Source organism: Hylaeus anthracinus, unplaced genomic scaffold, assembly GCF_026225885.1.
Source record: "Hylaeus anthracinus isolate JK02 unplaced genomic scaffold, UHH_iyHylAnth1.0_haploid 12001, whole genome shotgun sequence".
NCBI lineage: Eukaryota > Metazoa > Arthropoda > Insecta > Hymenoptera > Colletidae > Hylaeus > Hylaeus anthracinus.
This window is the reverse complement of record NW_026534348.1, coordinates 2,310,965-2,325,717: the sequence shown is the minus strand read 5'-3', so window position 1 is coordinate 2,325,717 and position 14,753 is coordinate 2,310,965. Positions and strand designations below refer to the sequence as shown.

Genomic DNA, 14,753 nt, shown 5'->3' with positions numbered 1-14,753 from the left:
AAGGTGACGCGGCGAACGAATAATCGGAGCGGATCCGGTTCAAGCGCGACGATCGTCGAGAAATCCTAAAGAATCAAACCGGCGACGGGATTTCTACGTTCTCGAGCGCACTTGTACTAGAACTTCGAGTATAATATGCGGAATGGAGCATTCGAGACGAGTCATCCGGATAACTCGTTTACATTTCAAGATAGAAAGGAACGTTCGCAAAGTAAAATATTTGAGGCTTTCATGGCCCGGTTCTACGTGGTTTATACCAAGCCCGGCTGTCGGGTGTAAGCCGTGTCCTTTGGATAAAATACTTGGACGGTTCTCCGGCATTGCGGCTCTAGCTTCTTCGTCGGTCGAAACGACACACCGATATCGGCGTGCGTCGTATAAAATAACGCTTAAACTTAAGGCCCCACGGTAGCGTTTCGTGGACACCTGCTCGCGACATTTTCGATTAGAAAAATCAGTCATCCGCCTTTCTTTCGAACGGTTCGCTGGATTACGAAACACGATAGCTTCGCGGTGCTCGGCGAACCGTAGGAATCCGTTTCGCTCGAATCAATCACCGGACGGAACATCGATACGCGGGTAATCGCTGGATTAAAGGATAACCAAGGATAATTACTCGCCGCCCGATCCGGATGCAATCAATTCTCGATGCGTTATAGTTCGCATTGCCGCACCGGGTCTACGCGTTCCTGCTCCTCGAATCCCGCATCCGTCTTCCTCTCCGTTCGTTTTTTCGCACACCACGATTCAACGCGCGTCTGCCCTGATTCTGGAACGGTTCTACCTCGACCTAACTCGAATCGTTTGGCCTTCGTCGTATTTTAATTAACGCGAGCTCGTTCTTTGTTGGCTCATCAGAGATTAACTCTTTGTCGTCGTTTCGTAGGTTGCGCGCTAAGCCATTTTCCACCCTCGCTAAGTTGTTAACCAATCGCGAACAGTTTGTTTCGTTGCGGCGCGAAAAAAAAGAGAAGCGTACGTAGAATTTGTTCAGTGAACGTTCGAGGAGAGTCCAGAAAAGTGTTAATCGTTACACGAGCGTGGGAAAATTGCGCGGTGTGTATTTCTCGCGATAGCGGCCGGTGTCTTGTCCGGTAGGATTTATAGCTGCTGACGTCACGCATATTCACCGTACCGGTTGGAATTATGTTGACCACGGTTTTGTTCTTGTTAACGCAGGGGAAAATTCGTCCATCCATCAAGTACCATGAGTTACGAGAAAAACGGGGGCGCGGAAAAATGTGTATTCGTTTCGCGCGCTGAAAGCGTCGTTCCGAGTTACCGTCTTCTCCTCGGCTGGCAATTTCAGCGTTGCCTTTTCGTGGGGCAAAATTATCCCGCAAATTCGTGGCCCCGCTTAAATTACACCTTCCCGGTGGGTGGCACGAGTGCCTCGTAAATTTTTCTCGTTCCGCCGCTGGAACTTTCCCGCGGAATCGATCGGACGCGTAACGTCGCGGAACGTCGCCCTGCGATGGTTAAACTTTATCGCGGCGAAAGTTTAATTTAATTTCACCTCCAAGTCCTCTCATTTCCTGTCCTACCCCGTATCTCCCAGTATTATTTCTCGGGCTGCCGGATTTCGAACTTTAATCCGAGCGTTGCGCGACAAGAACCACCCCTCGCTCTCGAAACTTTTCGCCGGATTTCGATATCCACGCTCGTTTCGGCCCGATCGTCGAGAGGTTGCGAATAAATCGTCGACGATGCTAACGACGAGAGTCTAACGAGGAGAAGCGTTGCTATTAATTAAAGAACGATGATACTCACGATCGTGATCGTCCGTCTGATTCTTCTTGCGATGGGGCTTGTGATGGTGGCCACCGGGCACGGAAAGCTGCTGCATGGCGAGAAGATCTTGGTGTTCCGCGTCGATCAACGGGTTCTCGAGCTGCGACTCGATCACCTCGAAGCTGGTCGAGTTGTCCGGGTGAGCGATGACCTTCACTGTAAACCAGCAAGCGTACCGGAGCATGGAGGAACGAGTACGGGCGCCTTGGTCGTCGGCTCTAACCGTGCTATTTCCCCTCGCATCGACCACGAACCCGATGAAACGGTTTCGGGAGTCGGGAGAGCCCACTGTTACGCGAGCAGTGCTCCGAACCGAGCGGATTCGCACTGAATCTTCTTCGAGCGAATTTTTGCGCCTGGCGCGGGGTGTTCGCGAGATCGAAACATCGAGGACGTAGTTATCGAAAGGCCGCCACCGCGACAGGCAAAGTCGCTCGAGGACATGGAACAACGGAACATCGGCTGAAATTTTAATATCGTCGTTGCATCGTTTCCACGGTTCTTCGTCAACGCTCGACAAAAACGCGTGAATCGGTCCGGCATTTGATTAGCAAGTCGACGCGACGACGAATCCGACGTCTCGCGTGCTCGCGAGCTCGCTGCGCTCCAAACCCTTCGCGGTCTCGAATCGGCGTAGTATCTGAAAAACAGCAACGAAGCGATAAAGCTTAGGCGATGCCGGATCGATCACCGCGTCGAACGGAAACCGGAGGGGTTGGAATTCAGGAGCGAAGAGCCAAGTCCGGCGGTCGGGACGCGATGCGTGCCCGATCAAATTTTCGAGAAGAATCGGGCCACTCGGTATTTTTTGCGTCTACCAGCGGGAGTTTCGTCGAAGAATGACGATTGACGAGGTCCGCGGGGACACGGCACCCTGATACCGGTGTACGAACCTTGGTCGACGAACCCTTCGAAGGCCTCGCGGAGATCGAAGAGCCGGTCGACGGGCAGCGCGCCGATCCTGAATTCGTGGTCATCGAAGTCGTCGTCGGCGCGATCGAAGATCGCCCGGTGCTCGTAGGTGGGCCTGGGCGCGAATTTCTTCGGCTGCACCAGCTCGGGTCTCTCGATTCGTTTCGTCTCGTCCACGGTAGGCGTTGGACGAGCCGGAGGATAACTCGGCGACGACGACGACGACGACGACGACGACGACGACGACGATGACGACGATGACGACGACGACGACGACGACGACGACGACGACGACGACGACGACGAAGATGAAGACGACGTCGCGGCGGACGGTGGTGCGGGTGGTGCAGGGTTGTGCTGGTGGTGCTGGTGATGGTCATGATGGTGCAGGTGCGCGTCATGCTCGCTTTGGGAGTGCCTTGGCTGCAGGTGCACTGTGCTGGAGGCACGATCATGCTTGGACAACGTGGAAGAAGAAGAAGAAGAAGAAGAAGAAGAAGAAGAAGAAGAAGATGAAGAAGGGGAAGAAGACGAAGAGTAAGAGGAAGAAGATGAAGAAGAGCCGCGATCATAGAAGCTCCCAGATCCCTCCATCGACCGATCTTTCTCCCTGTAAGCAGGCCGATGCTCGTCGTCGGCGCCAGCACGAGCCCCCTGCCGGTTCTCGTGATCGGCACGAGGTTCGTACGCTTCGACCACGAGGACACCGGGCCTGCCGGGTAATTCCGGTGCTTCCTGATGACGCCCGTGTTGATGACGGTGGCCGTGCTGACGCCTCTGCCCGGGCTCCTGGACGTCGTACGTGCTCTCGTGGTCGTAGTACGAGGTGCGCGCGGCCTCGGGGAACAGAAAATAGGGGTACATACTGGTCGGCGGTAACCAGATCTCCTGGTAGCTCTCCTGCTGCGGGTCGAACGGATACAGGGCCGAGTCCGTGCCCGACAGGTCTACAGAGGTGGAGGAGGGCAGGAACTCTGTAACACAGAAGCAGAGACGCGGACGAAAACGGGGTGAGTGGGGTGCGTGATCGCATCGGTACACGTGCACGGACGGGTCGAGTGGTACGTGCTACGCTTGTGATAGTGATGGTGGTAGTGGTGGTGGTGGTGGTGGTGGTGGTAGTGGTGGTTGATGGTCGGTGGTCGTGACGGTGGTGAATAAAATAGTTTTCGGAGCGCGGAACTGTTGCCGTGGGCGACGGTTGGGAATTTCGGACGTTTATATCTTCGGAAGAAATTAATTGGTTATAATTTGTACACATCGCGCTCCGAGAAAACTTTATTTAAACCTTTTTTGCGACCTCGGGCTTTGGCTTCGTTTCAGCACGTAAAGAAACGACGAGGAAAAAGGAAAAGTTACATTACTCGTAAATGTCAACAAAATTGCTTCGCGGAACTTCAAAACAACGAAATTACAAAAAAATCATCGTATCTACGATGAACCACGCGCTTTTCGGAAATACCGTTCCGCGACAAATGCCCATCGAGAGATACTGCTCGTTACGGAGCAACCGCCGCAACTACGGTATTCCACAAATTGCTCGAGCAATAAGGTCTAACGCGGGCCCATTAACGTCCCCGGAGGAGTCGATCAAACTCATGGTCGACAAAAAGACGAACGGATCGCGAAGATCTCGCCGGTCTCTCTCGAGGATGGTTTCGCGAACGCGCGCGCTCAAAGCCAGAACTGCACGCTAGTAAAGCGTTTGCTTAGGCGTTCGGCGTTAGTTGGAGTTTCGCGGGAACTTGGAGTGCCAAAGGGAGTCCCGAGCCGCGTAAATCCAGGTCGAACGTCAATTCCGATTACGACTTGGTTCGTTTAATGCTCGGCGCAGGCTTCCTCGCGATCTTTTTACGACGAATCCTTGGCACGTTCGTTCGCGAATTGCTCGAATAAACAAGAAAATATTTTGCTCTTCCTCGGAATAACTCGAAACTAAACGATTGCCGCTCTTCGAATGCTCGAGGCGTTCTCGAATCTAAAAAGGAGAATGGCGAGGGAGTAGAAGAGTATGTAACGAGTCGAGCGAGTAACAGAAAGTAAGAGAGTCGTAGTAGGCGATTAATCAACTGGCATGCGCATTGTCAGAAAGAAATCGAAAAATTCAGGCATGCAGGCTGAGAACGTGCACGGCCGACTTGGCCTCGAAAAAGAGAATTTCTCGTGCAAAAGTACGGCATGCGGTGCGTAATCTCCTTGCATTCTCGCCCGAAGGCTTTCGAGCTCTTATCCGCCACCATCGAGCGACACCGTTCTCCATTTCCAAAGGAACGATTCTCGTCGATCCTAAATCCTAGCTTCGGGTATTACATCGATCCGTGCACGGTAGCCTCGATCGGACCCTCGAGTCGACTTGAATTACCATGACACCGTCGTAAACGGATGCGCGTCAACGATTCGATGCACGGAAAGGAATAGCGATGAAAATAACAACGGGCCGCGAATTCGAATTCGGCCTCGCGTGTTTCTTCCGATAATCGACCATGTTCGATCGGAGGATCGAGAGCCGAAACTTGAACGATGTTAAAAAAGAAAGAGAAGGAGCGGCGCGGATCGATCTCGAAATGCAAATCCTTCGGGCGGAATGCGTACTTAGGAGGTGCTGGTGCTCTCGTGCAGACGTTCCTTGACATTCGAGGATTTCAAGGGTGGCTTCAGACTTCCGTGGCCTCCCATCGTTGCTTCGTGGATATCCGGAAACTGAAGGAAACTTTTCAAAACCGCGGTGGAACAAAGCGTCCAGGATCATCGTTTACGTTCCGTTCCTCTTCCTGCTCGTGTAGCTGACCGTGTTATCCGAAATTTCGGATTTCGTCGATCGACCTATCGAATCCTCGAGAAGAAATCGCCGGAAAGTTTCCTCAACCGAACCGAATATACCGAGGTTGAAAACTCTCATAATTATGAACATTTAAAAAAAAAAGTGTTCCACTAATTTTGTCCAGTAGTTTATTTCGACCGTTTCCGTTCTTGCTTATTAAGATTTTTGACAAACTAACCAGCGAATCGCGCATCGAATCCTCCTTAAATTTCGAATCGTATCTTTCGTTTCTTATACTCGTGTTTCCCGATACTTTGTAAACGATATCGACTGTCAAAGCGACGGTTCGACTCCTCGGTGCTGAAACGTACAAAATTGAGAACGGCCTGGTCGCCGTTGATCGTCCATCCAGGAACGAGCATCGGTTCGCTCGGCTACCGAACGTTTGAAAGAAAGGGGACAAACGACTTGCGCGTCGCGCATACGCATCGAGTGGCAAATGCACTTATGTAGTGGCGCGAAACGCCCTAAATTGTGATCCGCGTTTTATCGAGAACCTTGCTAGGCTCTAGTCGAAATCCAGCCGATCTTGGACGAACGAAAGGAAGGCGAACCAGGAGAGGGTTTTTATAAACGTATCGACCAGCCATTTATTTCTCGCCAACCTAAATGTATCGCGGAGCAATGAACTTGGTTCGATGGAAAGAGCCGGCGCGTGCTATCGCGTCACGATCTTCGATCCCGTAACATCGATCGTGATCGAAGATAAAGACGAATACGTTTTCGCGGGCGTACCGATGAAAAGAGACTCTAAAAATAGCTGGTCGAGAGTGTCGTTAGGCTCGACGGGAAGAACGGTATGGAAGATGTTGTTCGAAGGGATCGGGATTTCAGTGAAATTAAGGTTGAACCCGCCACGCGATGAAATCCTTATCTACATCTCGATACCGGTAGCCTTTAGTTAATTGAGGAGAAAGGAACTTATCCGAAAGAGGCTATAACGTCATCCCACGAGCCTTAAACACCGCGGTATCGCCGAAAGTAATTGTTCCTTTCCATTCTTTGCGGTCAATTTGGACGACTAGAAAAAATAACGAGACTGGAAACATCCCGATGGCCGTGTCCGTGGTCGACGAAACCTCTTTGATTTATCGAATTTTCACCGAGTGCAATTTCCTCGTTTCTCCGCGATTCCTACGACTAAATGGTAACTTCGATTCTAAGATAACTTAATCTCGTCGAAATTGCAACGGTTGATTTTGGTATATCGACGAATCGAATAATCGGATTTAAGCTCGTAAAAGTCTCGATGAAATAATACCGAGAGTAAGGTATCGTGGGATGGTCCTCGAATCTTCTATTTAAAAGGTCGGAAATGAATTTTATCCCCGAAGTAATTCGATGCTTCTTTCGAGTCTAAAACCGTCCCTATCTTTGACGGGATTCGGATGAATGTTTTCGCGTGTTTCGGTCTAAGATCGTTAGGATTCCCTTTGCCGAAACGAAGAAAAGTAGACTAAAAAAAAAAAAAAAAAAAAAAGAAAGAGTACTCCGTGTAAAGGTAACAGACAAACAGATACACAAGGGGCGGGCAATCGAACGAACTTCTCGCAACGAGACGGGCGAAATGTAAAAGTAAATCGGTATTTGCCATATCCAAAAAATACACACGTTACTTCACAACACCAACAAGTCGTTTTCCACAAGGTGCGCTAGTAAATACTGTTAATCAACGGTTACGATATATGTACTCGTTCATTCAAGATCGCAAAGTGTCTGGCTCGAGGGCAAGTCACAACGAAACAAAAAAAAAGAGTCCAAAGCGAGAAAGTCTCGTGTGTACGCACTGATGATACGAATGATGCCTGTATGTACCACGTGTGTATATACGTATACATACATAAAGAGAAAAGTAAACGTTGCGATCGAACGGGCCCGATTTCATACTCACCAACGCAGGGATTGTGATTCACCGTCGAGAAGATCCTGTCGCAACGCCTCTTCATGTGGTTGTTCGGACATATGCATCCGAACATAGGCGACTGTCGTAGCTGGGTCCAAGAATCCTGACAGGCATTCCTGAAACGTGCAAGGAATAACGATTATTCGAATCGATTGGCCGCGTTGCGTGGTTGATTCCGTTTGAAATTCTACGCGAACCGGTCGAACGCGGGATACTTCTCTGGCGTGCTTTGGAAGTCAATCAGGAATTAGCGGCGAGCGATCCAGTTTTGCAATTATTGAAACGTCCGATAATTTCCCGGGAAAATTGACGAAAATATCAGCACCGATCCCGGCACGGTCCAAGCTGACCCTGTTCAAACTCCGTTTAATCGCGGGATTACTTCCCCTTGGTATTAACAACGACGATCGCCGTTATCGTAACGTTTGCGGACGAAATTCAAGTACAAGTATCGTTAACGCCGCCTATGAAACATACCGAAAAGTGGCGTCATCGTTGCGATCACGGAACAGTACTTTCAGCCGAGAAACGAACTTAATTAAACAATCGCGATCGTGAGACCATTTTAATACGGCCGTTTAATATGGCCAATATATCCGATTTCGACCCAAGTAAAGCGACGCGGTTGTCGCGATTGACCGTCGGCGTCGGCGTCGGCGTCATTTCGAGCCGACTAATTAGCCTCCACTATTTAGCGATACGGAAACGTAGGGTCGGTGTTAAATACCTCTAAAAAGTTGTTTTATGAAAAAACGTGGAAAAAATGGAACGAGGGACGAAGGCACGGGGATGCAAACCGTCCGCGCTCGTAGATCTTGTCGGAAACTAATTACTGTGAGGCTAATTGAATAATCCACTGGAAAATTATCTCCGTAGCGTTGACTATTTAACGTTGCCTCTCCGTGAATAAAGCCACCGTTAAATATCCACCGTGAAATGAGGCGCGTAATCGACGCTGAATAACCGATAGCACGAGCAATAAGACCGGCAGGTTTTACGAAATGACGAGCCGCGGTAAAGTTCCGCCGCGATGATTATAAACATCAAACCGATGCTATCGAAAGCGGATGAAAAAGATTGGTTTTACACAAAAAAAGACACGGCTCTACGTGGAAAAGTAAATACGATGATGAACTCGAGAGTTCTCTCATTGTTTGTCGAGAGTCAATGTCTACCGCAATTGTCTAAGTGACGTGTTTAAAAGTCAATTCAATTTCATAAATTGAAACGTACCTTGTAAATGTTAAAAGCAATAACTTGCGAGTGGAGGAAAGTAAATTCGGTAGCTACGGAGGAGCGCGTGGATCGATGAGCATGGCTGTACAGACGCGTCACTTGAATAATAATCGTATTAAACGATATGACGCGATAAATTCAAAATTTACGATACAAACGTTATAAAAGTTAGAATATAGAAATCTTAGAATTTAGAAGAAAGCTACGTTACACGAAAGAAAAGCAGAGGGTTGCGTCGCGTTTCCTCGGCATGCGTCAATCACCGCCCTTTATTAAACCTAATCTTGATTAAGCGTATACGCCACGGACCGAATTTCGAAGCTGTTTTCCCGAAGACGAGATCTTCGCAACACACACTCGTTCCTCCTGATAGAATCACCTTGGCTCCTGGGTGTGATACAAGGATTTTCGGTCCACCTTGTACTTCAAAGAAGATCGCAAACTAACTGCGCAGCGAGAAAAGGGAGACGGCTGGAAGGAAACCGAAGAAGGGTAGAAATTCAAAGAGGGTGAGACCACGTCTCGGAATTATTTGGGTTAATGGCACACACAGTTCCAACGTGGCTCTCGCTCTCAACGAATTACAGGGTCGAAACGATGGTAAAAGGAAACACGAAACCAAAGGTGAAACGAGAACGGCACCGGCCGACAAGAATCGAAAAAGCGACTGGAAGACCTGGACGAGCAATATTTACGTTACCGCAGTTTCGAGGTATTTCATCGTCAGGACATACTGATACCTGAAAAGTTGCCACCAATTTCTAGTACTGCGATTGACTTCGGGAACGAGACGTTCGGAATTAGTAGTAGCGCAAACTAAGCCATGTGTCTTTCCAGCCACCGTCCAATGAAATTATGGTTTCGTCCAGCGACGAGGACGATTTTCGCCAGCGGCGTGTCACTGACAGGTATCCCGTAATGCAGTCTGTTCAAGGAACAAGCGTCGTGCGGTCTGGCCGCAGATCGGAGCCAGAAACGCCGCGACGCAGGCGTCTCCTGCGAGTTTCGCCACGCCAGCTTTAAGCTGCTGGTCCGAAGGATTTATCGCGCGGACCAATGCGACCGAGATCGTTGCGTTGGCTGGATTTTCGCAAGGAATTCACGGAGAAACTTTGACCGTTCTCTTTCAATTTTTGCGATTCACGGAACCAGAGCGAAATGCGTTGTCGCGGCGCGAGGCAATTATTTCTCGGTTTTCGTCGACGAACGTGCACTCGACGCTCGCCCAGAGTTTCAAATTCGAGGTTAAATTTGCGACTTGTGCATCGCGACTCTCTGCTTACATCGAGAAGATCAAAAGCTCGAAAGAAGATAGAGGTCAAAAGCGAAACGTTCTGTTTTGAGAAGCGGCAGTCGCATGGGGCGCTATAATTTATTTATGGAAATGCTGTCGTACCATGAATATTTATAGCAATTAGATGGAAAGATCCCGAGGCCGTGCTCGAGGAGATGTTGCACTAAAAACAGACGTCAGTCAAATTTCCGACGTCTAATCTCCGAGGGTATCTTCTTCGGCGCAACGCGTACAATTATTTTGTTTTCGATCATCCGGAAACCGCGAGAAAAAAGAAACGATGAGATTTGATTAACCGCGGCCTTTGAAAGCTAAAGTGCTCGTAACGTTTAAGCAGCCGAGAGAGCTGATCAAGCTGGAACTTTTCATTTTTCAATTTCCAAGTACTCCCATATTAAATTTTCAATTAACCGCAAACGCAGGGCGTTTGAAAATTAACGCGAGATTTATTGCGTTCCGACGCGTTTGAACCGCGTTGAATTGGAATCAGTTTTTAGCGCCAACGTGATTTTTCCTTTTCGATTCGTGCCGAATTACAAAGCGTAAAGTTCGCCGGTGTTACTCGAGGAGCCAAAGGTAGCGTGGCGTGGACCAATCGTGAAAAGAAAAAGATTACAGCCGACTCGCGGACGGACATTCGCAGAGATTGAAAGTCGCGCAGCGGCAATGAAATATACGCTCCACTTTCGACCGTCGAGTCTACTGGCGGATTCGACCTATCCTGCCATTGATTTCCGCTATAAGGTTTTTACGTCGAGTCTACGAGGAAGATACCGAGAGAGGGATCGCGAGATACTTGACTGGCACGGATAATCTTGTAACTGGTTATTTTTTTTCCAAGAAAAAAAAAAAAAAAACAGAACCTCTACCCAACGTCTTTATAAATGTCGTTCGAGTAATCCAGCACCGTGAAATTTGATTAAAGATCGTGCAAGCTTGCTCCGTGAGGTTCGTACTATTTATATTGAAACGCGGAGAAAATCCTCGACATCGAGGTCGAGAGCGATCGATTAAACGCGCGATGACCCTAGGAGACGCGTTCGCCAACGAAGAGGCAACGCCGAAGGTATCGGAGAGTATCCCGCGTCGGGCTACTTTCGTTTTCACGGGAATGGTCCGATGCAAGCGTGGCGTGGTTAGCGACGGGACTGAAAAATTGAGCGGCGCTAATGAAAACGTGCGAGGGGCGGGGGGAAAAGTGGCCGAGTAATACAGATTTAAGCTCGTCGACAGCGGAGCGACACAGGCAAGGGAACAGAATAATCCGTAAATCTCATTTTTATCGCGCGGGTCGGGAACGCGTGGAACGCGGCGGGCAAAACGCGAAAGAACAAAGAGAAAACCGAGGACGGGGCTTGGCGCGCGGAGTTGGACGAACGGTGGAGAGGGTTGAGGTAAAGAGAGAGAGTGAGAGAGAGAGGAGGGAAGTAGTTGGAAAGAGAGAGTGTAAAACAACGAGAGCGCTGCACTTCCCTGTACGTACGGTCGGGCGATAATTTACTGGCGTGTAGGTACGTCTGAAGGATCCGGTACGTGCCGGTCGAGTGGTCTTGCACAGTCGGGGGTGCTAAGTACGCGCCTACGTGTGCGCTGACGCACCCTCGCGCACCCTCTGCAGCCTCGTGTACCCTGTGTGCACGCGCCAACCTACGCTCCAACGAGTGCACCGACTTTTCGCGAATCGATCCAACGTCGAGGATCGTTCTCGCTATCGATGATTCGATCGAAACTTTCGACAAACCTTCGACACAGTTAAACGTCGCGGTGAAAAGCAACTTTCCTACCGAGCTGGTTTCTATTTGCATTCGCAGAAACTGCATTTTAATTGCGGCGAAAAAAGAAACCCCGCCAACTCCTGGAAACGTTACCAAATATTTCTTATGCCCGGATGTCGCGATAGTTTGCGTGTTCAACTCTTTCCCGCAGAAACCGGCGCGTGAACATCGACAAAAGTTATGCATAGTCCGCGTCGGGACGGTCTTGAATAATGTATGCGTCTATAGAACGGCCGGGGAATGATTAACGACGCTGACCCTCTTGTAACTTCCGAAAAGTTTCCGCGAGTTTTTTTGGCGCTACTTCGGCGGACACTTCGTTCCTCGTTCGTCGAGTTCGAGGGAGCTTGGAAGACGTTTTATTTATTAGCTCTTGAACCTGTTATAAATTAAGTCGAAACCTGGCTTCCTTTTTTCGTTTCCAACGATATCCAATTTGCTCGCGATACGTAATCCTACGCCGTCCGGTATTTTATCTCAACATCATCGAAGAGGAAGTTCGGTCATTCTTTCGCCGCGTACGACATAAATTTCGCAAGATTCAACGAGCATCCCGTAGCACGAAACTTGATTTATTTTCATTCGTTCGAAGCCCGCGCTATCTACCTAACATCCATCTACAATTTGTCATTGTACACACAGGTCTTCTTCGGAGCCTCTCCTTCCAACGCGAGCGAAGCAAGATTCATAGGCACGCGGCGGGTACACTCGTGTCATCTCGTAGATGCAACGGATGACAGCGCGATATCCTCCAGTCTACGCAAACACCCTGTTACCGAAGACTCGAGCGATAAATAATTAATAAAATGACGAACCAAGAGAGTATTCGCACAGATCTTCTCTAATTCGAGCCGTAGCGTATTTGGTCGCCGGATAAGGGCACGCCAAAATCGACCGGGTCGCGTAAGCTGTGCAAGATGCATGTGTGCATCCGAGGGCGCCCTATAAATATATGATGCGCGGCTCGTTCAGGTCGCGGGGTGCTAAAGTGGGGAATAGGCGAGTCGCCTTATGAATTTTAATGCCGCGTATCGTCACGTGATAGGTAGAAGGGCTGGTTCGTGCTTGTCAACCCCGCACGAACTTCGACACAGCCGTTTTTGGAGCTCGTCGAACAGTCCTCGAGCAACTTGCAACGCGTTGAGTCTCTTATATCCTGGGACTTTATCGTTCGGCTGATTAGTGTATGAACGGAGTTAAAAAGTGTCTCGCGAGAAAAGCTAGGAACGTACGAATGTATCGTGTCTTTTGAATCGAAACAGTTGAAATAAAGTTGGAACTCACCGTTTCGCCCATCTAATTTTCAGGCGAAATTCTTGTTGTTGAAATTTGTGTGAAACGGAAATATTTACGAGACGAAACGCCGTACGCGAAAGAGTACGAGTTTTGCATGAAAATTATGTAAACTATCCGATTCGTTATCTGCAATATCGTTGGCGCCTTCGTAACGGGAATCATTGGAATTGCCGGAACGTTTCTCGTCGCGAATTTAATTTTTCGCGGTCGCATTAATTGGATTTTAATGGCGCGGATCGTTTGAAAATTTAATGCGCCCGTGAATTCGTTACCGAGTACAGCCTCGCGACTTGAGGTCAATAATATGCGAATTAACCACGATTTCCCGATGAATCCTGCATGACTGCTAACAATAACGGGGACACGAGCGCGTGAGAGATTTAATTTCTTCGCGAATTATAATATAATCGTATTTCGGCGATTACCGACGTCAACGATTATACAAAATTATATTCCCGTTTAGCGCGATACCGCGCGTATTTCGGTCAACGAAATGCAACGTCACGGGGTGTTTTACATGCGATTTCTATAAACCGTAGAGCCGGCCACCGAAAATTGCCGTTGGTCGCGGCCGAACTCGAATCCACGGCTACGACCGTCAAGAAAAATTCAAGCGGATAACTGTATGAATAATTAAATTCGACGAAACCGGGAAGAAACGAGTATCCTGTTCCGTATTCCATTGCAAAGAGCTCTATCCATGGAATCCGCGAAATAGGAATCCAACAGCACAGACCGAAAGTCAAAGTCGAACGAGAACAGAGGACTCGATAAGCGTTCGATTACAAATTGAAGAGAGCTGAATTCGCCACCAAAGTTCACTTTATTTTAACTAACAATTCCCGCAAAATCCTCCTTGCGAGAAGAAAAGAGGTCTTCCGAGTAAGGAGGTTATTGACAAAAAAAGTTTCCTCGGGTAGGATTCATTTGCGGTGGCAGCATTGAATAATTGCTCGAGATCGCATCAAAGAGAAATATATGTATCTCTATCCAGCCCGGTCGACCGTTTTCCTTTCCTCGTTTCCTCATCGCGGCCAGATGGTGCCGTTCTGCCTCCTTCGTTTTCTTCTCCTTGGCGTCGTTCCTCCTTTTTACCCTTTCTCCGACTTGGAGAACTCCGACGCGGCCGACAAATGGAAACCGGAAGGTGAAGTTTCACCATTGGAATCGAGATCGTAACTGCGGAACGGTTTGTTCTCGACGCGAGAGTACGCGTGCAGGAATCCATGAACGGCCGAGTTTCCTCCTGGTGTTAATTCTGCTTGGCTAAACGATGCGTCGAAAATTAGAAAGGCGTCTTCGATATCGTTACAGATTTCTTTCGATTTCGTGAAACACGAGTCACTACGAGTATCCAAGTTCACTGGGACAAGGACTTGCCTAGCGATACGCGGTACCGTTCGCTAGGTTTTGTTCTTTCCGAGACGAGTTGCGAATATATATTCAAAAGTTCCGCGTTGCTCTGTCAATAGGCAGTAATATAATTATTTTCGCGACTCCCTTTGCGAAATTGATCGCATAAATGTTGCAAACGTATTCGTTTCGGAGAGGATTAAAAGAAGATAAAATTGCTAACCGAAACGACCCAGTGATCATAAACTGGCGAGTGGTTGAACTCAAATAAATTTCAATAATTCAGCAAACATCCGTTGCATCGCTGTGCCGCGTACCGATACTAGAATTTTTCCCGTATATTTTTTTTTTTTTTTTCGTGATAACGCTATC

The 14,753-nt window shown here is 48.7% G+C and overlaps 1 protein-coding gene across 3 annotated transcripts in view; it reads right to left on the bottom strand.

The window, feature by feature from the left end:
• LOC128890863 (uncharacterized) overlaps nt 1–14,753 on the bottom strand; it is a 193,471-nt gene that overhangs the window by 41,062 nt on the left and 137,656 nt on the right. Inside the window, exons 5-7 of one of the 3 annotated variants that reach the window (XM_054149795.1) lie at nt 7,416–7,543; nt 2,685–3,677; nt 1,771–1,947 (exon numbers count right to left, since the gene is read on the bottom strand). In XM_054149795.1, the coding sequence (XP_054005770.1) occupies nt 1,771–1,947; nt 2,685–3,677; nt 7,416–7,543 (1,298 nt within the window). The remainder of the gene's footprint in view (nt 1–1,770; nt 1,948–2,684; nt 3,678–7,415; nt 7,544–14,753) is intronic. The other 2 variants (XM_054149796.1, XM_054149797.1) reach the window with 2 other exon arrangements.